Raw genomic sequence first — 24,535 nt, forward strand, 5'->3', positions numbered from 1 at the left:
ATATTTTTTAAAAAATAATTAAAAGTTTGCTCTATAGAAGAAAGACTATTCAGTGGGCAAAATAATGAAGTGGGGTTGCTTAAGTCACTTTAGATGATAATAGAGAACATATGCTCTCCTGACTCTACCATCTTTTATCCATGGCACCTAAGCAATTACAATATATACTCAAGGGCATGAATTTTGGATAATAGGGAATCTGTGTCTTTTCCTTCTCATCTGACACCTGCGCTGAACAATGCAAACCTACAGTTCTTCACTTCTATTAATTGATATTTTTGGTCCCTGTAGCTACTATAGTCAATAGATAATTAAAAAAAAATTCTTCACCAAACTCCCTAGAATGAAGAACATGATGAAGGTCCGTCCTAGGGATGTCTTGGCTGCCACATCTCCAAAGCCAACAGTTGATGTTGTTGCCACCACCAGGTAAATGGACTCAAAATAGGATATATTCTGTGAATTTGTACCTTTGAGCCAGGGATCACCAGAATTTTCCACCTGTCCAAAGAGAGAAGACTCAGGAAAGTTCTCTGATAATTTCAATAACCTCTAAGGCTTAATTCACTCTCTTTGGGAGTAATATTTTAGAGTTGCAAATCCCTCCTCACTTCTCAAAATGCTTTCAGCTTCCTGCCTGTGTACTGTCCACCCTGCCCTTCCTCTTGGCCACGTTAGCTTTGCCACTATAATCCCAGATGGGATATGGACTAATGTTAAGATGTCAAATTATTATTTATTTTTAATGCCATATTTCAAAACTGTATTTTTAAACTGTATCTTTCCACTTAAATAAAATGTTATGAGATGATAAAAGCACACTCTCCCAGATCTTCTTACTTCCCCATCATTTGTATTAGTTATATCTTTACATTACACGTGTGTGTTCTAGTCTGTAATGCAAATTCTCTTGGTTCTGCCTTCTTTCTATCTTAAATTCATTCAGCAATCACCTTCTATTAATTTTTATAATGGTTTCCTCACTCTTGAGTTCTTAGTTTGGATTCACCTGGGATTTTATTGAGATATATTTTCTTTGAAGGAGTTCCAAGGTATTACTTTCTCCTGAGCACTTAACATGGCAGGATAGTTTACACTTTATTTCACACAAACTTCACAGACATTGCTCCATCATTTTCCTGTATGGATTGATGTTGCCAAGAAATCTGAGACATTTCATTTTTTCTCCTTAGAACTTGTTTTGTCTGCATACACTCCTTGTCTTTAAAGATTAGTAACTATTCCAAAATATGCTTGGGATAAATAATTTAGGGTTATTTTTCCTGGGTTACAATATACCCTTTAATCTAAGATTAAAGACTATTTAATTTTTTTTTTCTGTTATAGCATTTGCTTTTAGCTCTTTTTTAGTAACAATAATGTCCATCTTTCATGTTTCCTCTCTACAATCATTTAAGCTTCTTTGTTCTTTTCCATGTCAGTATTTTTGCTTCAGTCCTGTTGACCATGTATCAGAGCATATTTTTTCCACATTTCTTGCATTTTGGGCTCTCTTATCTAGTTTTCTGCTCTGCAGTATACTTTTTCTTTTTCTCTGTTATCTTTCAACCTGTTTTTCAACTGCTACTGTTTAATAATCTTTCAAAACCTTATTTTCCTCATTTTAATTATAATTTTCCATAATTATGATGCTTTGCTATGTACATTTCTCTACTATGAAGGCCTTATTCTTTGCGATTGCTGTGCCTATAACTGTTCTATCCTGTGACCATTGTTATCCTGCTGTCTCCCCTCCTCCACCATCCGCACTGCTCATTTTGGCAACATTTAAGCATGGGCTCTTATTGATTATTATCTAATACTTATCTTTGAATGGCATCAATTTTAGGCTGAAGAACAGTGTGGATATGGGAAGATGGTGAGCTGTGACAAAAATAGTGTTAATTTTTATCATTTCAAATATCCTCTCAATAAAATCTGCTATTTTCTTTGCTCCGCATTACAGTTGTTTTGGGTTTTGACCATCCCACATGTTGGTGTGACAGATCATGGATTCTCTTAAGCCACAAGCCATCTGACTGTTTCTCTTTCTTTTTCTGCCTGCATCATTGCTAGATGCCTCCTAATATGGGAGACTAGATGACCAGAATGGGTGTATGTTCACACGCTTAGAGGGACTGAGCAAGAGACTTAAGTGATTCAAAGTGAGACTGGAGGGGGATTGTGCCCAATCCAAGAACACTTGCTAGCTAAAAGGAACAGCAGGTCTTTGGCTATAACTGCTGATGACCATGGCAGAGCAGGTTACCAGAACTTTGTCTCTTCCCAAGGAATCTTGGGTTTTTATTTTAGTTTTTCATAAAAGTTAGCAAATAATAAAAATAAATAGAACACAGAAAATTTAAAAATAAGTATATCAAATAAAATATGTATGTAGACTACCTTAAGCCTGAGCATCCATGTTTGATGGTTACTGAAGTCAAAAGAGAGTCCTGTTATCATGGTTTCTCCTTCAGCATTCTCTTGCCTACAGTTCTGTGATATGGGAGGGTCTCTGCAGGGACAACAGTGATCGCTGCTCCCATGGTGGGCCCAGTTGCCTCAGTCAAATCCCAGATCCAGAGATCCACCTTTATGGCATTGACACTACTTTTCAGAGAAATCTCTCTCCTGCTTTATAATGAGGAAGGATGTGACTATCTTCATATTTCTTCAAGGTTCCTATCATAATTTGCATTTGGCATTTGACATTTTTCTTGGTGAACTAGATATGGTGTTACACAGTTTTCCTCTTTGTTATTGTTTTAATTAATTTTTAGAGAAAGATTTGAGCAAAAACAGACTTCTGCTAAATATTTTTTGTTGTGTTTTTTCAAAAACCTCTGTGGGCTTTTAATATCCCACTTTAATTTCTGCCTTTGCTAATGACTGTTCCTCAACTGTCCTTTGGGCAACAAAGTGCAGTTTCTTTTCTATGGTTGAAATCCATTTGTTACATTGTTGATTGTGTGGAATAAGATCTAGCTTTTTTACGGGCAAAGGAGGCAACTACATATGCAGATTGATTTTAGGAGAACCAAAAAAGCCCCAAAGTTCCTCTCTGCAACTCAGCAATTCCTTCCCCCACAATTCTCCAGGCTTTTCATTTATTTGACTCTTTATTCTTTTTTAAAATTCTGGAACACTAATGAAAATATAGTGATAATTTTTTCCTATTGCTGTACTTTTGAATGGTGAGCTCATTAGATTCACATATCTTGAGAGTAGGAAATACGTATTTGTGAGAAACATGGGGATGGAAAGAACCTGGGGGATTAGAAAGATTAACTCATGCTGGTTACAGAGTTGAGGTAGAAGTTCAGGTTTACATCCCATTTTTTCAGAGGATGGGCATACATGCTGCCAGGCAACATATAGAAAGTTTCATGAGACGCTTACCAGATGAATGAATCCTGCAGCAGTGAACCAGGTACTGAGAACTATTGATAACAGCTTGGAAAACTTTATTGAAGTGCTAGAAAAAGAAAGACAAAGAACTGTTGGGTCCTAACAAGTTCCAGAATAACACAAATACCTCACTCATCCTCTAAAACCTTAGTCCTCAAAGTGTGGTTCATGGGCTAGAAGTAATGATATTGCCTTGGAGGGTGTTTGAAATGCAGAACCCCAGGTGCAACCCTTGACCTACAGATCTGCATTGTTACAAGATCCTCTACTTGATTCATATTCTTTTTTTTTTAAGATTTATTTATTTATTCATACAAACACTGGGTACAGTCAGAAGCGCAGGAGGGTGAGAGAATTCACCAGAGCCAGAGCGGGGAGCAGAGCAGGCAGAAGGGCCGAAGTACACTGCTGAGGGGAGCAGCGGGCGGCAGGAGAGGTCTGCGCGCCATGTGGGACCCGCCTCCGGTGGCCGGGGAGCAGCTGGGGATCGAACCAGCGCTGCAGAGGCTGCGGGCAGCTTCGCAACCCAGCGCTCAACCGCTGCGCCACCGGGGAGGCCCTTGATTCATATTCTTAATAGAGTTTGAGATGCACACACTAAAACACACCCTATCACACATTTGTTCAATAAAGTGCAGATTTGGCTGATAGCCACTAGCCTCATTTTACATTGCTTTTTAAAACATACTATTATGTGCTTTTTAAAAATACCATTATGTGGTTTGTCATAAAATCAGCTTAATAGGTTGTTGCATTATCTAGTAATAGTACAAAATGCAGTATCCTAGGAATCCGGAGAGTAGGCTTGCAAAATGACATTTTCGAGAGATCACAGAGATATATTCTCTTATTTCTAGTTCATATCGGGATCTTTGATCTGAAATCTCTGTGGTTTTCAAACAGGGCCACCTAGCACACAAGAATACCCCTGCCTGATCCCATTAGCACATAAACATTTAGCAGTGAAATCCACCTGGTCTGTTGAATTTGAAGTTTCTAGTGAAAATATAGAGACATGGAGATTTTGAGTAGGTTACATGAGACCCAGCAGCTTCACGCCTTAGAAATATTGTTGCTCAGAGGTATTTTTTCTGAGGCACATGGTCACTATTTCTATAAGAAATGTTTTACTGCTTCTTCTGGGCAGCCCTCACACTCGGAGGAATACACCTATATTTCTAGGCAGGAGAGAGTCCTGAGACCTAGAAACAAAAGTGTTAGAATATAGCCTCTGTATTGTTTTGATTGGAGGGGTGGGGGTTGCACATGTTCAGTCCAGAATTAAAGTCTAAATGAACTTAAGGATTGTAACTACACAACAGAGAAGAAAAAAAGGCTTACAAACTTTTTAGCTAGTGTATGATGTTAATGTAATGGGAGAAATTGAGGAATATCTTGGGGGCTCAAGGATTTCATGATTTTTGCTCTGAAATTCTGATGGGAAACCAATTGAATAGAAGGCATGATTAACATTGCAATTTTCCAAACCAAAGCAGTACGTAAGTAGTAACACAGGCAGGGCTGGCAGTTACCTGGTCTTTTTTTTTTAATATTTTTTTTATTTATTTTATTTTTTTTAATTTATTTATTTATTTATTTTTTTAATAGAGGCATGCTTTATTTATTTGTTTGCTGGTTTGTTTGCTTGTTTTGTTTATACATGCACTGGGTACAGTCAGAAGTGTGGGAGGGAGGGTGAGAGAATTCACCAGAGCCAGAGCGGGGAGCAGAGCAGGCAGAAGGGCCGAAGTACACTGCTGAGGGGAGCAGCGGGCGGCAGGAAAGGTCTGCGCGCCATGTGGGACCCTCCTCCGTTGGCCGGGGAGCAGCCGGGGATTGAACCGGCGCCGCAGAGGCCGCGCGCAGTTTCGCAACCCAGCGCTCAACCGCTGCGCCACCGGGGAGGCCCGTTAATATTTTTTTTATATAATTCTTACATCATTTTTCATTTTTGCACAATGTATGCATTTTCATTTTGGTTATAGTCCCCATACAATTGCACCCCCCCTTATTTTGACCCTAATCCTTCCTCTTCTTGGCCCCCAACCCTGTAGTGTGTCTCTGGTTTATAGTTGCTTGTTGATTTTGATTTTTACTTTGTATTAATTAGTCTTTTTTCCTGGTCCCTTATTTAGGTTTTCTAAGTTCCTGCTATTAGTGAGACCATCCGGTATTTTTCTTTTTCTTTCTGACTTATTTTGTTGAGCATGATCCCTTCTAGCTCCATCCATGTTGCTGCAAATTGCATGTGTTTATCTTTTTTTTTTTTAAAGATTTATTTATTTATACAAGCACTGGGTACAGTCAGAAGCGCGGGAGGGTGAGAGAATTCACCAGAGCCAGAGCAGGGAGCAGAGCAGGCAGAAGGACTGAAGTACACTGCTGAGGGGAGCAGCGGGCAGCAGGGGAGTTCTGCACACCATGTGGGACCCTACTCTGGTGGTCGGGGAGCAGCCAGGTATCGAACCGGCACTGCAGAGGCTGCAGGCAGCTTCACAACCCAGCGCTCAACTGCTGCGCCACTGGGGAGGCCCATGCATTTATCTTTTTTGATTGCTGAGTAATATTCCATTCTGTATATGTGCAACATCTTCTTGATCCAGTCATCTATTTTGGGGCATTTGGGTTGTTTCCATACCTTAGCTATTGTAAATGGTGCTGCTATAAACTTAGGGGTGCAGGTACTCTGGAATTAATGTTTCTGTGTCATTTGGGTAAATACCTAGGAGTGGAATTGCTGGATCATATGGAAGCTCTATCTGTAGTAGGTCAAGAAATCTCCACACAGCTCTCCATAGTTACCTGGTCTTGACGGCTCGTAGCATCTGCAAGATTTGAGGCAGTTCGAGCAGCCGCAGAGCTCTTAAGAATCTTAAACCTATAATACAACCATAGGAGAAAGTAGCCCAAAGAAAAGGGTCATTGCAGGTAGTATTCTCAATTATGACTCTGCTGGGGCTGCTTACATTCATTCCTTCCCTGAAATGCTCAAATATATACTATAATGTCACATGAACTTGAGTTCACATCCTCACCCTGACACTTAAAGCTGTTGTAATCTAAAGCAATACTCTTAACTTCTCTAGTTGCTCATCTGTAAAATGGGGGTTAAAGAGGACCTACCTCTTCATATAAGATACCTTTAAGCTCAGGATGACTGAGTTTCTATAAAGCATGTAGAAGCACATCTTGCATGTAATAAGCACTACTCATATTTTACTCTATTTCACTCTTCTTTAGAAAAGAGAACAAATTATCCATAATCCACTTAAACTCCATAGTATAACATATCTGCGATATGCATATCAGTGCATGCCTGATGTTTTACTTTATAAAGCATGATAATAATGATTTTGAGAAATAGTTCATAGATAATAATATTCTAAAATACATTAAAAATGATGAAACCACATAACTCTCGTGCACTGTCAATATATCCAGCTTAAAGGTGAAGCAATTAATTAAACAAATCTTTAACATATCACAACATGTCCGGATAGGATGATTTGTTGCTTTCAAAAACTGAAGCAGACATTTCCTCTTAACATAGGGGTTAGGACTTTCATCTTTCCCAATCCATAAAGTATCCCAGCACACAGGTGTCATGGGGGATATTAGGGCCTTGCCTTTCAGTTTGTGGATGAATCAGTTAATAAACAATAAATACTGACTGTGCATCAGGTACATCCATAGCTACTGAGTACAAAAATAATGAGTTCTGAAAATATATTACAATACTGTGCAATCAGAGCGGGGAGATTTTTTTAAACTATGCTTTCGAGGAAAATGGAGGATACTTATGGATGAGTGTTGAGGATATTTTTAGAGATTGTTCCTGATTCCTCCAACACACTTACCTAGCCAATTACTCTTCAAATAATAAGAAATAAAGGTTGGTGGGATGGTAAAAATGTCCACAATGGAATTCATCTCCATCCAGAACTTGATCTTGTCAGCAGCTGCCAGAAACTGTGAAATGGAAACAAAAGACTCCCATTGGCTTTCACTACCCTCAAGAATTTTAAAGTGGGGTCTTCCCTGATGGCCTAGGGGTTAAGTCTCAGCTCTATCACCACAACGGCCTGAGTCTTGCCAACTGCTCCCCAGCAGTGTATTTCAGTAAATCTGACTGTTCATTTTCCTACTCTGTTACTGGTGAATCCTCTCACCCCTCACCCCCACAACTTTGGTCTGTACCCAGGTTCTATGCAAAAATAAATAAAATCTTTTTTAAAAAATAATTTTAAAGTGGACAGCGTGGTTTCATTTTATTCATCAGCTGAAAATTTGATGTCATTCTATTATACATGTATATTTATATAGCTATATAGATAAATATATATATATATAGCTAGATGGTATGTTTAGTGGATGTTCAATAGGTAACATGAACCTATTTTACTTAAGTAGATCTCCGATAGACTCACATACCTCACACTAAACACCTTGACCTTCCTTCTATTTCCAGAGTTTTATGTTATGTGTAATTATATAGAGAAATTCCTACTGTGAACAATGAAGATATATGATTTAAGATAATCTTCAATGGAAAAAGTATAGTCATAGTTGATCAAAGTTTTTGTTAATGAACTTTTCTATTTAGATTAAGAAAGCAAGAATTTTCAGAAGAGAGAGTAGTTTGTTGTAAAAAGATTTTAAAGGTCAGTGTGGTCAGAGTAAGTTTTGAAGGAAGATCAGAGAAATACATATCATGTATAAATACACACACACACAGATATACCATTGACCCTTAAACAACATGGGGGTTAGGACATAGAGATATTGCCCCCTGTCTTATAACTTATCATTGGCCCTCCTTATGGGAGGGTTCCAAATTCGGGGACTCAACCAACAGACATCAGGGTTGGTTGAATCTCTGAATGTGGAAACTGAAGAGAAAGATATCCATGAATAACTGAACTCAGTCACTCAAACCCGTGTTGTTCAAAGGTCAGGGATGTATGTGTGTGTGTGTGTGTGTGTAAAACCAGGTCCACTAGTTGCACTGCAAGCATCATTTCTGCAAACATTTTCACCACATAACTAATTGGGAATTGGGTGTGAGGCAATTTTGCCATAAAAGAGGAAAGAAATAGCTGACAGGATGACAGTTTGGCTTCATTTCTCTGACTTTATATTCTCTGATTTCACACTTTTAGTTAAGTTTGATCACTGAAAAATACAAAAAAAAAGTATACAATACTGTGAACAAATGAAAGACTTGGAAGACTAGTGCTTAGGTGCAATCCAGAAAAGGAAAGCAGTTTTGTTCAGTATAGCTTGGCATGAATCTACACATAGAGTATTTGTAAACATATTTGAACATATTTTGTCTTTTTAACTTTGTTATTACTTTCTCATGTTCGTGATGTACTTTCAATGTCCCTCTTTTCTTTGTTTTGTTTTACTGCAAAAGAAAAGCAGTTATTTGTGTAATATTGCCATGAATCTACCCACACATGCAAAAATGTCTTTTTAATTTTGTTGCTAATTCTTCATGATTCATTATGTCCTTCTGATGCCATTTTTCTTTTTTCTTTCTTTTCTCCTTTGTGGCAAAATTGTCTTATGATCAATTAGTTTGGTGGCAAAAATATTTGTGGAGAAACTACCTATAAACATGTGAAACACATCTTCTCTCTCTCTTTCTCTCTCTCTCTCTCTATATATATATATTCATATATAATATATACATTATCTACCCATGTGCATGGAATGGATAATTACATTGAAATCTAGATATAGGACAGATCCTCAATAAATGCATATGGAATGAGAGAACACTTTAATAAATGAGTATAAAAAGATACAAAGATATTTTATGTAGCTGTATGGCACATATGCCATCAGGGGAGTCAGTGACATTTCCAGAAGCTTACTCAGGTTCTGCCAGCTTGTGACAATCAGTTAAGCTTACTCAGTGGGAGGTGGGAAGCCAATAATGAGGACCCTGTGACAGGGTGATGATATTTAAAACAGGAATCGTCTTCATTTGCATTGGAATTTTTGGCCTGATACACAGTTTCAAGTGCGAGAGAGAATTTGACTTCTCATACATTTAACATTTAGGGCAAGGACCCTTGCTAGTTTTAGAGACTGAAAATACAGGCAGATTGTATAACTAAAGCACACACAAATCTCTTTATGTTGTGCCTGTTGTGTTTGTCTGTTTACTCCCACTTTTAATAGGTACTTACCCTCAACCCAAAATAGAAACTAAAGAAAGCATTGAACATCAAATCAACAGGAATGGTTTTGTCTTGGTATGAAGAACAGCTTCCAACAGGGCTGGAAAAGAAAAAAGACAGTTTACAAAAATGAACATTTTAAAAACTGCGTCTCTATAGGACCATTAAAAAGGGAAAGGTAAACAATTTTCTATTTATTCAGCATGAATGGTCCACCCAGATGCTTCAGTTCAGATATGAAGGGAAATTACTTTTTTTTCTGGGAGTAGAAATATCTATGAACATCACAGCTAAGTTGTGTGTGCATGGAGCTAAAAATAACAGGAAAATTACATGTTCTTTCTTTCAGGGTTTATTGGTTCTATTCCATTTTATCAGTGGAAATGAGTATTCAGAGGACTCTTAGTTGGTGTGATCATTTGTCTAGTCAGGACATTTTGTCCTTCATGCCCTTCTGATACAGAGTTACTCCAGTTCAAATGAACTGATCTGAACCAAATTCAATGGAGAATTTCCTAAAAGATCTGTAAGGAATTCACAAAGCAAAGACTACTGGTTTCCCTAGGATATTTTAAGTTGTCTGAATTTTGTGGTCTTGCAACCTCAATTTTATTTCCAATATTTCTGGAGTATCAGCACAGAGTTTGGATTTGGTAGATTGTGTCTCCTAAGTTTGGAATAGGAGTAGAGGATGCTTTCGGAGATGAGAAACAGTAACTTGCTCTTTTATTCCCAGGTGAGGTGAGGTCTAGCATTTTTTCCCTCAAAAACCATCCAAAGTTGTTTGAACCCTTTGAAAAATGTTGAAATCACTACAGAATGTGTGCCTCAACACCTAAGGACTCCAAAGGCCTAAAATAACCTCCTAAGTGGCTCAGGAGAGAACACTGGAGGAAATGGAGACTTAGAGTCCCACAGACACTACAGTGTGCAAAGCACCCAGTTCCTGGCAACGTGGAAGAATGTCAGTGAAGCTCAGGCAGGTTTTGATTTTTGTGGAATTGTGTTTAGTGTTTCCTAGGGAGAGTTAAACATTTATCCGTGTGTGTGTGTGTGTGTGTGTGTGTGTGTGTGTAAGTATATTAAGCTTTGCTCCTGAGAGAAAATCCCAAATTAGCTGGCAATCTACTGATACAGCAGACAATGGTGACCGGGGAGTTTACTTACTCGCTAGAGTTGATGAAATAGATCACGAGAGATCCGATGCTTAGTACAAAGACAAGGGTCATCTAAAAAACAACAACAAAAAGAGAAACAAATCCATTCTTTTTAAAGATTGATTTATTTATTTATACAATCACTGGGCACAGTCGGAAGCGCGGGAGGGTGAGAGAATTCACCAGAGCCAGAGCGGGGAGCAGAGCAGCAGACATGAAAAAATACACTGCTGAGGGGAGCAGCAGGCGTGGCAGGAGAGGTCTGCGCGCCATGTGGGACCCTTGCCGTAGTCCAGGGATCGAACTGGTGTTGCAGAGGCTGCGGGCAGCTTCGCAGCCGAGCACTAAACCGCTGCGCCACCGGGGAGGCCCAGAAACAAATCCATTTTATTGACATGAATATAGATGAATAAACAAACCAAAATTATTTTTTAATTTTTATCTTCTAGCTATCTATGTGGAAAGAGATTTTTCTACACATTCATTTATGGTAGCATTCATTCAAAAAAAAACTAACTGGACCTTTAACGAATATTCAATAAGTAAATGTACCTACCCATTTTTTCTTTTTATTGAGCTAACATTGGTTTACATGTTTGTGTTTAGAAGCATAAGAGCTCTCCCCTCAGGTTGTGTTACCTTGTCACACCCACCGTCAAATCATCCATAGCCCACCTTCACAGTTCATTGTCCTCCCTCCCCACTTGGTTCTTGGCCCTCCCTCTCCCCTGTGGTAGCCTCAGTCCTATTAGCTTTCTAGGGCTTGTTGTTAGTTTGGCAATGAATAGGCAACATACTGAAACTTTAATAGTACACTTAAGTTGTCTAATGCTTTGGTCATTTTTTAAAAAGATTTATTTATTCATGCATACAAGAACCGGGGTACAGGCCAGATGTGTGGGAGGGTGAGAGGATTCACCAGAGAGAGTGGGGAACAGAGCAGGCAGACTGACTGAAATACACTGCTGAGGGGAGCAGCGGGCAAGACAGGAGAGGTCTGCTGTGCCATGTGGTCATCTCCTCGGCCGGCCAGGATTGAACCAGTGCTAAAGAGGCTGTAGACAGCTTTGCAGCACAGCACTCAACTGCCTAAGCCACCAGGGAGGCCTGCTGTGGTCATTTTAGATGGTTATTTTAACAATGTTAATTCTCGAACTCCATGAGCAGGGAGTAGCTTTCCATTTCTTTGGTCCTCTTCTATTTCTTTTAATAATGTCTTACAGTTTTCATTATGCTATTTGTTCATCTCCTTTATTAAATTTATCTCTATATTTTTAATTCTTTTGATGAGATCATAAATGTTATTTTTATTATTTATTTTGCTTTTGGTTTATTGTTTGCATGTAGGAATGAACCCAATTTTTGTATATGGATTTTGTGGCCTGCCAAATTCACTATACTGATTTTCTTTTTTTGCTTCTAATAGTTATTTTAATGGACTATTTAGGACTTTTCAAGTTATAGAAACAAATTATAGAAACAAGAGCCCAACAAGATGAGTGGATTGAGATTATGCCTCTGATTTTCTATTAAAAATGGAACTACTAAAATCAAAATATGCAAAAAAGTAACAATCAATCAATCAATAATGGAATCAATTAACAATTAGCCAATGGAAAGTACTAACTATGCTCTGTATGGTTTACAGGCTTTATATAGTTCTCCCTGTATTACTTTATTACTGTTAATATTATTATTGTTACATGAATAGCATCCAATTTAGAGAAACTTTCTCAAAATTACACTGTAGGAAGTAGAGAAGCTAATGTTATATTCACAATCATCACATAATTCTGCTTCTCTAGTAAGAGACTAAGGTATGAGGGAGTTCCTAATGTGTGTCCAACATGACTTTCCCTTCTTTATTAACAGACCTCCCATTTGTTAGAAGTCACAGACATCTAGATAACTATTATGTAGCAAATTCAATCTCTTACCACCCTAATGGTCAATAAAATATCACCTTTATGGAGAATAATTCTACTGGTAAATTAATAATTAAATGCATTCTTAACTCATAAAATAACAAAAATCCAGCTATATGATATTTACAAGATACATACCTAAAAGGCAATAGGACAGAGGTTGAAAGAGTGCTGGGCAAAAACATTCCAATCAAGTATGAATAACATGAAAGCAATGTTACATTCTAACATTATATTCTACAGTACTCCAGTCAGAAAAAAAAAAAAAACTATGAAAAAAATCACTAAATATGACAAAAACAAATATTTCATATTGTTAAAAGACACAACCAACCAAGAAGATATAATAGGTAATGTTATGCACTAATTGATGTTATATAAAATATGTAATTTAAAATCTGTTGGCAATGTAAGATATTTGACAAAGCTATAAAATCATAAATGAGAATTTTTGGCATGCCCCTTTCAATCAGATAGCAAATAATTAAGGGTATGGAAAATACATATAACATAATTAATAGTGCTTACATATCAAACAGATAATACATATGCTTTCAAAAATCCATTAAATAGTAGTAAAAATTGATCATGCACTAGGCAACAAAAAATTTCCCCATAAATTGCATAAACTAGAAGTCATAAAGGCAATGATATTCTTGGACCATAAATTTCACCAAAGTAGAAAAGATAGCCACTATATCCTCTAGAAAATAAAAGATTACAACATTCCTCTAAAGAGAGGAATGGGATATCAAATTAAAATTTAAAACAACTTAAATTTGAATTATGCATCAATAAAAATAAGAACATTACTTGCCAAAATCTATGAGATATGGTCAAAGAAGTATTCTGAAGGGAAAAACAAATTATAAACCAAATTCAGCTCAAGAAGTTGGAAGGTTTAGCACAGCCCAGGTGTCCGGCTAGTGGTAAAGGCTGCAAGAACCTTGTGGGACCTGGTGCTCTGTGGGTGCCCTGCTGGCCTGTGGCTTCCAGGCTGTGGGGTGAGGGGAGGAGCCATTCTGGTCCTGAACACAGGGATTCTCAGATTGAGGAACTCACGGGACTCAGGAGGAAGTATGATGTGCATAAACTGGCTAAGAACAATGGCATCTGGCTGGCTACTTTTGGTGGAGGAGGGAGGTAAAGGGTCCTCTGCCTCAAGACACAGTGTGAGCCACTGCCATGATAGAAAAACAGATGGTGGGTCAAGAATGCCCCTTTTGTAGAGCAAACTTTACAAGATGGAGAAGCATGTTTATTTCTTCTTTACTTTTTTTTTTTTTTTGAAGGGGGTGCTAGAACCCTTTTTCTCTGTCCCATTTTCTAGCAAAGGAGAAACAAGTTAATTTGTTGATTTGTGGATTTCTCCCAAGAAACTCAAGGAGTAAAACTTGGGATGATACACATAAAAGCAGATTTAGTATCTAAAAATTTTTATTAGAACATTCTCCCCCTGAAATGGTGGGGTTGTATGTGATATAGTATCATCACTCATTAAAACTGAGTATAAGGGGGAAAAAAGTCAGCAAGAATGCTAAAGTTAAGAAAGATAAAAGAAGTACTCATAGTATTTGTACATATATGGGTAAATAAAAGTATATACATATAGCATGAGACAAATGAAATATTTAAATCTCTGCAACATTAAATGGGACCAGAAAGGGAGGGGGGTACATGACCTATGATGAGAGGAAGAGATGGATGTGAACTAGGAGTAGAATGAGAAAAAAGATTCTAACAACAGTGGAATTTAGTCTATGGAGTGAACAAAAACAACTTCAAAGTCATGTTCTCTAAAACAGTTCAGTTTCCTTGGAAAATGTTCTCTGAACTTCAAAAACAAAACTTTTCATTTAAAACTAAGGCAGTTGTATTATTTTTTATTTATTTATTTATATTTTACATCATTGTTCATTTTTTAAAAAGATTTATTTATTCATTTACACAAGAACTGGGATACAGGCCAGATGCACGGGAGGGTGAGAGGATTCACCAGAGACAGAGTGGGGAACAGAACAGGCAGACTGACGAAATACACTGCTGAGGAGAGCAGCGGGCAAGATAGGAGAGGTCTGCCATGCCATGTGGGACCCTTGCGGGCTGGCTGGGATGGAACCGGCACTGCAGAAGCTGCCGACAGCTTCACAGCACTGTGCTCAACCACCTGAGCCACCAGGGGAGGCCCCATTGCTCATTTTTAAACAATGTTTGCTTCTGTTGTCTCTAGGAAAGACAACAAGGCAGTTATATTATTTATTGTCCAAACACATAGGCTTTTAAGAATGAGAGACCATATTCTTTTGGATACATTTTTGCTTTTTCTCTTTTTTTTCTTGTTTAGGCTTACTGTTATTTTCTCTGTTGAATTATTTTAAATAATCAGCTGTTTTATAACTCCTTTATTTCTTACTATCTTTTTATATGTATTGTGCTTAGATTTAAAATTTTTTTGCCTTTTGGACTTATACTTCATTTATTTAATTATTTAATATCTATCACTTTAAGATTTTATTGTTGTGCAATAAATTTAGAACAACTCTTGTTGTGAGGGATAGGATGTGTTTTCGTTATTGTTATGCTCTAAATATTCTTAAATCTTGTTGATTTCTCTGATTTAAAAGTAATTTAACAGAGATTTAAAAATTTTTGTTTGTTAGTTTGTTAGGGTTTTGTTTCTGGTTCTTTTTCCTGGTTTTATCCATTATTTTCCTACATTTAATGTATTTTATTTGCTGCAGTTAGCATCATCTGTCTGTACTTTGTAAGTTTTATAACTGGGATTGTTTTTGGTGACCTAATATATATTGAATTTTTACAAACTATCTGTAGACATTTGTAAGCTTGATTTCTGTTTTTAGCATATGGAGTTTCCACTTCCATCAACTCTTTCTTATTAATTAAACTATTTTAGTCTTCTTTATGCTTATTTTTATGCTTCATGCTTTTCTATATAGTATGCTATATATTTAGTATGATGTGATATGAAATAGGTGAAGTAAAAGCTCCTGTTACCAATGTGTTTGTAATGTTTTGCTTTTATTATAATATCACATGAATTAATAATCTTGAAGTTATATTTTTGGTGCAGTGATACTCATCATGCTATATCTTGATTGAAATGTCTTTCACTGATACCACAAAAGTTATGTGTTGAACATGTCATATCCACAAGTTATGTCAACATCCTTGCCCATAGTACCTCAGAAAATGAGTATGTTTGGATATAGAATCTTTGCAGCTATAATCAAATTCAGGTCATGAAGACTGAGTATAATTCAATATTATCAGTGTCCTTATAAAAAGGGGAAGCTTTTTGTAGAGAAAAACAGAGGCAACACTCCGTGAATTACATGTGAAAATGAAGACAAATATCTGGTACACTTATAAGTCAAGGAATGTCAAAAACTGCCAACAAACCCCCACAAGCTAGCAGAGGGGTATGGCTGTTTCACAAGCCCAGAAGGAACCAAATCTTGAGAATGGAACCAGCATTATGGTAGCATGGAATCCTTCCTTTGTTTCTTTCCTTTAATCTACAACTAATCAGACAGCTATAATTTATCAAAGGTTCTCTTTTTGCCACATCAGGACACAGAGTGATACACAGTGTGTGTCTGACAGTGGGCAGATAGGGACTGGAGAAGGTATCAGACCTAGGGGCGCAGTGAGGGCGGGGCCAGCAGCCCAGTCTATAATCCCAATGAGGGGACAACACAGATGGTGTTGATGCCTATACCTTCACCCCAAGAGAATCCCGTGGTGGTGGAGGCAATGCATACCACCCAAGCTGGGACACTGGTGAGGGGAGCAGCAGCAAAAACATGCATGATAGCAACTCTCCCTTTCACCTCTGCTGCTACAGTTCAGGCCCAAACAACCCAATTAAAAAAAAAAAAAAAAAGCAGAAGTGGGCCTTCCCTGGTGGTGCAGGCGGTTGAGCGCAGCGCTGTGAAGCTGTCTGCAGCGCTGTGAAGCTGTCCGCAGCGCTGTGAAGCTGTCCGCAGCGCCGGTTCCATCCCAGCCGGTAGGGGAGGGTCCCACATGGCGCGGCAGACCTCTCTTGTGTCGCCCGCTGCTCCCCTCAGCAGTGTATTTTGTCAGTCTGTCTGTTCTGTTCGGTGTTCTGTCTCTGGTGAATCCTCTCACCCTCCCCCGCATCTGGCCTGTCCCCTGGTTCTTGTATAAATACATAAATAAATCTTTAAAAAAAAAATAAAAGCAGAGGATCTTAATAGACACTACTACCCAGGACACACATATATGGTCAACGGACACAAGAAAAGATGCTCACTATCACTTATCATTAGGGAAGTGCAAATCAAAATCACAATGAGTTACTAGCTCACATTTGTCATAATGACTATTATCAAAAAGACAAAAAACAGCAAGAGTTGGTAAAGATGGGACATGGAGTGCACTGTTGTAAACTGGTGTAGCCACTGTGGAAAACAGTATGGCAATTCCTCAACAAATTAAAATTAGAAATACCATATGATTCAGCTATACCTTTTCCAGGATTTATCTGAAGAATACAAAAAAGAAGCTAATTTGAAGAACTGTATGCACCCCTGTCATTGCAGTATTATTTTCAATAGCCAAGATATGGAAACAATCTAAATGTCCATAAATGAATAAAGAAGATGTGGCATATATACACAATGGAATACAACTCAGCTACAAAAAAGATGAAATTCTGCCATTCATGACAACATGGATGGATGTAGAGGGTATTTGGCAGACTGAAATAAATCAGGTGGAGAAAGATAACTATTGTACAATTTCACTCAGGACCTTCCACATGTAGATAATCAAACACATGAACCAAGAAAACAAAGCAAAAACAGATAATGAGAAGATAATGGTGGTTTCTAAAGGGGAAGTGTGATGGTGGGGTGGGTAAAATTAGTAAAAAGAGTCAATCATATGGTGGTGAACAGAGATTAGAATTTCGTTGATGACCATAATTTAATATACATGGATTTCAAAATATAACATGGTACATCTGAAAATTACATAATGTTTATAAAACAATGCTACTTCAATTAAAAAAAATGAAAGAAAACAGAAAATAACAAGTATTGGCATGGAGGTAAAGAAATTGGCAAAAGTAAAAAGAATGAATCCTTGCTCTTAAATTTCTAGCCTCCAGAACTGTGACACAATATATTTCTGTTATTTAAGCCATTTATTTTGTGGTACTTTATTACAGCAGTCCTAGTAAACTAATACAGATTATTTGGCTTCAGTTATTGTTTTTTGCCTTGAGTCAAACTTATTTGATATTAAAACTGTACTCCTAATTTCTATTATAAGTTGCCTTGTATGCAACTTACTTATTGACAATTCCTTTATTTTCAAACTCAGCACCTTTTAAATTTTTAAAACCTAATTAGACCATGTCAACCCCATATTTAAGAGAAAGAATTAATGGGGCCTCGCTGGTGGCTCAAGGGTTTAAGCACAGCACTGTGAAGCTATCCAAAGCCTCTGCAGCATGAGTTCAATCCCCTGGCCTGCCAGGGAGCTACCCACTTGGTACAGCAGACCTCTCCTGTAGCGCCCACTGCTCCCCTCAGCAGTGTATTTCAGTCGTCTGCCTGTTCTGTTCCCCTCTTTCTCTCTCTGGTGAATCCTCTCACCCCCCACACCTCTGGCTTGTACCCCAGTTCTTGTATGCATAAATAAATAAATCTTAAAAAAAAAGAAAAAGCATTAATAGACTTCCTGTTGCATTAAAATAAGTGCATTCCTATTGACTAGCCTTGCTGCTTACTATAAAGTGCATGCTTCTCTAGGCTTTTCTCAGTCCTCATCCTCCTCTGCCCTGCTGACTTCTTCACTGGAGTCTCATTTTGATACTTTCAATAATGAAAGCTCTGTACTCTGCTCTTTTTGGGACTCTTATACTCTCCACTCTTCCATTGGTCCTTCTGATTTTTCATGTATCAGCTCAAATCTTACCTTTTCAGAGATTTCTTCTCTGATCGCTATATCTAATGTAACCTGACTTCTTAACTACCCAAACTCTCAAACATATCACTCATTACACCTTTATAGCATTGATCACCATCTGAATTTATCTTATTTATTTATTTCTAGTGCCATGGAAATTTAAGTCCCATTAAATGCAAGACCCTTAACCTCATTTTCACTTGCATTTCCATACAACTGTCTGCCGTGCATGTTGTTGGCAAACGATAACTATTTGCTGAAAGGAGGATGTGAGAGATTTACAAAGGTGGAAAACAAGGAAGGATGATCTCATTTAATATTTGTGTGGGACTCCTATTGAGAGTCCCATTTACATGTTTCAGTGTTAGAGTATTTATTCTCATTTGACCTTTACACCATGCCTCCTGTGGTTCTACCTATATAATCAGATTGAAACAACAATTTTTTTAATCATTAAAACCGTAATTTTTACTGATATCAATGATCTTTCCTTCTCTGTCTCTCCATATGCAGGGCTCATACAGTTAGTGGTGTAAGCTCTCTTCTGCTTTACCCCCGAAATCGTTTAAACATTATCCCCAATATTATTGTCATACAGTCAAACATGATTTGAATACTTGAAAAGCTCCTAACCAAGAAATCCCTGATATGATCAGAAAGAATCACAAATCTTCCTACAACAGCTAAAACCAACAGGGATTTTAGAGAAAGACCAAAACTTGACAAGGCAGGAAGAGGAGAGGCACTGTCCCAGGTGATTGCACATTCCCTGCAGATTTCATGAAAGCAATTTTATTTATATACTTCCAAACAGATATTTAAAATTAATTATGTTTGAATAAAGCATCAGTAACTGGAAATGAAGCAACACTTTTACTAATAATAAAAAGAACAGGATGTTCTCTAGTTCACACGCATCTCCTTCCACCATACCACCATCTGATGGCAGCATACTCTCAAATTACAGATTTCTTAAATATTTCAGATCAAACTATACTACTCAAATGATGATCAGTGCAATATTCCTTGATGAGGCACCTGCTATTTCTAGACAATGGGATATAAACACCTCACTGAAACTGTCTGTCTGGAGGAATTCGCAGTACACTGGGGGCCATAGACATATGTACAGGTAATTTTAATAACTGTGTTCAATGAATATTACAGAAGCTTCCAAGGACTCTTAGCCTATGAAGAAGCTAAGGACTCAATCTATGGAAATAAGGTTAAGATTTTCTCCAAAGGTGATACTGAACTGTCCAAGTTATTTAGATTAAAACAGGAAGTAAAACACTAAGTATCATATAGGGGCAAAAAGATTAGTTTGGATAATAAATAAAAGAGGTGATTAGAATCAAAGAAAGGGAACATAATATATTTTTTCACACCAGATGATCCACTGAACATCACATATTTTGAATATCTAGTACAAGTCAGATAGCATCTACACACAAGCAGAACAAAAAGCATCCAACCTTTGCCATAGTAAAGATATTTCTTCTACAGAATAGGTTGACAGTGAATGGAAGGTATGTTAAATAATTATAGTCACTCCAAATTAAAAACAAATAAAATAACAGAAAGAGTGATGGACACAGGGAGATGGGGTTTCCTACCAAGGAACACCAGATACTTACATGGATGGTAAAATTATATAGAGTGACTATAATCAGCCTCACAGTTAAAGTTCATTAGTAAACTAACAGCAAAAATCACTTACCAACACTTGCCCCACAACGGTCTGTGCTGAAAGCAACATTTCTATACGATCACGGAATATTCCATGGAAGTGGAGAGCGTTGAAACGTTTTTTGAGGATGCGGTCTGATAAGATTAGCTCCTACAAGCAAGAGAAAGGAGTTGAGAGTAAGCTGGATCTCAAAGCAAGTAATCAGTTTTATGTATGTTGATGGAGTCCCCTGCTGTGCTCCCAGCCAGAAATCACTCCACCTTGTCCAACTCAGGGAACTGTGAAGTTGTTTATTCAGTATTTCATAAAATTAATTTTACTGGGCTTGCATTTTCTACACAGCTTTTAATTCTGAATTCTGCAGTCCTCATCATGCCTTTCTCACATGTTCTCAGTCCCAGACCCTTTAAACTGATATTATTGTGCTGATCAAGACTGAGAGCAGCATGCTTTTTTTTCTGCCTTGGGAGTAAGTCTCTTATCCTTTTCCGTCAACATACATGGACAAAGAAAAAGATTACAAATTGATATTCAGATGATTGCTTAAGTATCTGCCCTCCTCTCCTCCTTTTTCTTGATAGAGCAAAAGAAGGAAAGTTTCAGCAATTTCATGTTGCCTTATCTGGCATGATGTCCTGGTGAAATTATACTCCTTCACAGTTACAAAATGCCATTACTTATTTAAAATTTATAATAATCTTATGAGATAGACACTGTAAGTATGATTAAATCCACTTAAAATTGGTAAGGAAGCCAAGGTGTAGATAAATTAAATGACTTTCCCATGAGCCAGCAATGAGGAAGGGCTGGAGTTTGAGAAAGTGACTGGTCTTGAAATACCAGAGAAAGAAGAAAGTGAGCAAGGAATGACCACACCATGCTGAGACCCTCTGACATTTGAACAAGCTCATTTTATGTGCAACCAGGGTTTTAAAATGCCTCAATTTTCTACTCATATATTCTGAATGGAGGGAAGGAAAGTCTCACTGAATGACTACTTGATAGAGTTCACATTGATCAACGATTTGCCCTCGAATGCCTGTGACTCATCATGTGCATTCCTGAGATGATGTCAGAGAACAGATTTTTAAAAATACATTCACTATGACATCAACAGGGCACTCATTTGGATTCCATCATCACATCCGAGATAACTTCTATGGGAAAGCAAATTGACCTGAGATATAAAAAACTGGACTTAGGAATGTAATAAATCTTTGCTTTTTAGAATTTTTTATTGATGTAACATTGTGTGATAACATTACAGAAGTCTTAGGTATTCATCCTTGAGAATCAGCATGTGTATATAACTACACTAAATGCACCACTAAAAGTTCAAAGCTGTCCTTCACCATACTATTGTCCCCCTTTTCCTGATTTGCACCCCATCCTGTTCCCTTCTGCTAACCACTAATTGTTCATACAGTCCAGACATTTACTTCTATTTGTTTTAATTTCTCTACATGCCACATATGAGTAAAGTCATACAGTGTCTTTTTCTGCCTGGCTTATTTAACTGTGCTTAGTGAAGTAAATCTTTTTTTTTTTTTTTTTTTTTTTGTGGGACCCTCGCCAGCGACCGGGGAACAAACTGGTGCTGCAGAGGCTGCGGGTAGCCTCGCAGCCCAGCGCTCAACTTCTGCGCCACCAGGGGAGGCCCTGAAGTAAATCTTTTAAAAATGCACATTTAAGGAGAAAATTATGATTTTCTAATTTTTGAAAGTCGTTTCCACAGCACCTAGATTTGTGACATTTTTGCATTAGGTCAACTTCCCTAAGACTTAGAGAAAAAATATAGCAGTCTCAATTTAATTGAATATAACACTGACAAGTCATTCAACTTTAATCAAACTCTTGCCTCAAGTTTCAAAAATAAAACAGTACGGCATTCTGGTTGCTTAGATCCCTCTTCTTAACATTTTGTAACATTTGCTTCCTATTTGAAATTAAAAGATACCTCTGGACTGAGTGGTTGACATGAACTATCGAAAGAAACGTGAAAAATACAGCAAATGTCTATGGACAAATGGCTTCTCACATTTTTGTAACCACACATAAAACGAATATAACTGGAAGAAGATATACTTCCTATAGCAACAGTCCAAGGGTATTAAAAAATTCTACCAATTCATGTGTGTATTGAAAATTCAGAAGTTTAAGACCATGAGAAAGACTCACTGTACTATTTTCTCAGTGGCCACTACCAGTCTTGTTAAGAATTTGGTACCTAAGAATTTTCTTCAATTTCTTCAATGACATAGCTTAAAATCCTTAATCTAGAAATAATTACTAAGAGTGAACTCATTTAGCAACAAAATCTATGAACTTCTTCAATCCAAAAACCAGAGGATATTTCCAATGACCTTAAAAAGTTACCAAATAATTATACATTCTGTTATCTTATCCTAACATTTAGCATTAAAATTCTTAAGTAACTTTTCAATATTTATTACAACACACAGGTGAAATGTGTTCTATTATGGAAATTATTACACTCTATCAGAGAAGCAAATTTGTAAAATAAAAATGATAACAAACCACACATGACACATCAAGTTCTTTGCCTTCAACCCCTGGGAATAGGGCGGTCATTGTGTAACATTCGAGAGTTTTAGTATAAGCTCTTAAAGTCTTGTCTGGGTAAAATACCATAATTTTTGTCATTACCATTTGGCAGCTTTTAGTCAGCCACACCCTCCCACCCACCCTCACAATACGGTTTGGGTATGAAAAGAGGTTTGGGGCTTGTGGCTGGTCAGCAGGGCATGTGCAGCTCAGTGTGTTGTGTTAACAGGGCACATGGGAGGCAGCCTGCCCATATGAGTGCCAGTGGATTGTGCAGAATGATCTGTGAAGTCAGGTTGACCACGATGATCCACTTTGCCTCCCTCGTAGCATCTAGCACAATGGTCATTTTCAAATACAAAAGGAAGGTGAAGACAACATTCATGTGCACTTTTTTGGGAACAACAACCTCTGCTTTTCCACAGCTAACATTCATCATCATCCACACAAGTCATTGATTCTCTGAAAGCAGGAGATAAGCCCTAACTTTGTCCCTTTAGCCAGAGGTTCTGCTTTGCACCCAAAAGCAGGATCTGCTTCTTTCTAAGGCACCAGATCAGAGCTAACTCTGTTTACCCATGGAAACTGAGTGAAACCTAGATTTTTTTTCTAAACACAAAACACATGCCAAACCTGTCTTTGATCTTCATACAGCGGTATCCCTAATAAGAACACTGACCAAGAGTATTCCTGTTCCCTTGATGTTTTTCCATTTTCTTATGACCCTCCAAATTAGCCTGAAAATGAATAAGATGAGGAGTCCACTGAAGAAGGTCACAAATGAGGAGAGAATAAAGGCTACTTGGATCTCTGAGGTGCAGTATATTTTCCCCAAGTCTTTCCCACTATCATTTTTTGACTGTGCTCGAAACATCAGGAGACAGAATTGTCAGCCTTCTGTGACGTCATGATCACATGGTAATAATTCCGGCAACCAGAGCCCAATGTTTTAGAGTCCTATCACCACTGCGTGTGATAACAACATGTGGTTCTGGAAACCCGGGCTGACTAACCACCACAGTACTCACTCACAGCGTGCACGTGAATGGACAGAGGGAGAAGGCCAGGGTCTACACCAGGGGCCTTCAGAAAACACGAACTCTAGAAATGACTCTACAGTTGATTTGTTTGTGACTTTGAGGAAATGACTCCCTTTGTGGTATGGTCAACAGGTCATCGATCTGGATTGTGTAGTCGAACAACCTCAAAACAACTGTTTTTGAGTGAAATGTTTTCCAAACTGTGGGTTCCACACCTGAGAGGACATCAATTCGCAGTAATCTTGGAAGGACAGATGAGGGGAGTACTGCAAGATTTTTGCTCATCCTTTCAATAAGAAAGGAATAGTGTGGAGAGCACATATTATAGAAGGCAATTTCACCAGTGTGAACTGTGGTCAATTGTTATTTGAGTCCAATTGTTAGTTGCTCTATCTTTTATGGGACCCTCTCCTTTTTTGTTTTTTATCCCTGCTCTACTGGCAAACCCTTTGGTCAAGTAGAGGTAAATTTCAGAATGAGAGCAATTCCTTTTATCTTCTCTGATGTTTTCAAAGGTGTAAGAAATGTTGTGTCTTTCAGTGCATGTGAGTGGCAGGCAAAATGTCAGAGCCTGGTGAAGGGTCTTGTTCCCCCCAGTTATTGCAAA

The 24,535-nt window shown here is 37.8% G+C and overlaps 1 protein-coding gene across 1 annotated transcript in view; it reads right to left on the reverse strand.

Moving 5' to 3' along the window:
• The window catches only part of KCNU1 (potassium calcium-activated channel subfamily U member 1), a gene marked incomplete at both ends in the record, with an annotated part of 145,251 nt that extends 121,489 nt beyond the window's left edge, over positions 1 to 23,762 (reverse strand). Inside the window, 8 exons of the mRNA XM_084232597.1 lie at positions 331 to 501; positions 3,400 to 3,475; positions 6,211 to 6,286; positions 7,266 to 7,377; positions 9,606 to 9,696; positions 10,764 to 10,825; positions 20,354 to 20,473; positions 23,568 to 23,762. Coding sequence (XP_084088723.1) covers positions 331 to 501; positions 3,400 to 3,475; positions 6,211 to 6,286; positions 7,266 to 7,377; positions 9,606 to 9,696; positions 10,764 to 10,825; positions 20,354 to 20,473; positions 23,568 to 23,762 — 903 coding nt within the window. The remainder of the gene's footprint in view (positions 1 to 330; positions 502 to 3,399; positions 3,476 to 6,210; positions 6,287 to 7,265; positions 7,378 to 9,605; positions 9,697 to 10,763; positions 10,826 to 20,353; positions 20,474 to 23,567) is intronic.
• Positions 23,763 to 24,535: the final 773 nt, after the last annotated feature.

The sequence above is a fragment of the Talpa europaea genome (assembly GCF_964194135.1).
Source record: "Talpa europaea genome assembly, chromosome: 4".
NCBI lineage: Eukaryota > Metazoa > Chordata > Mammalia > Eulipotyphla > Talpidae > Talpa > Talpa europaea.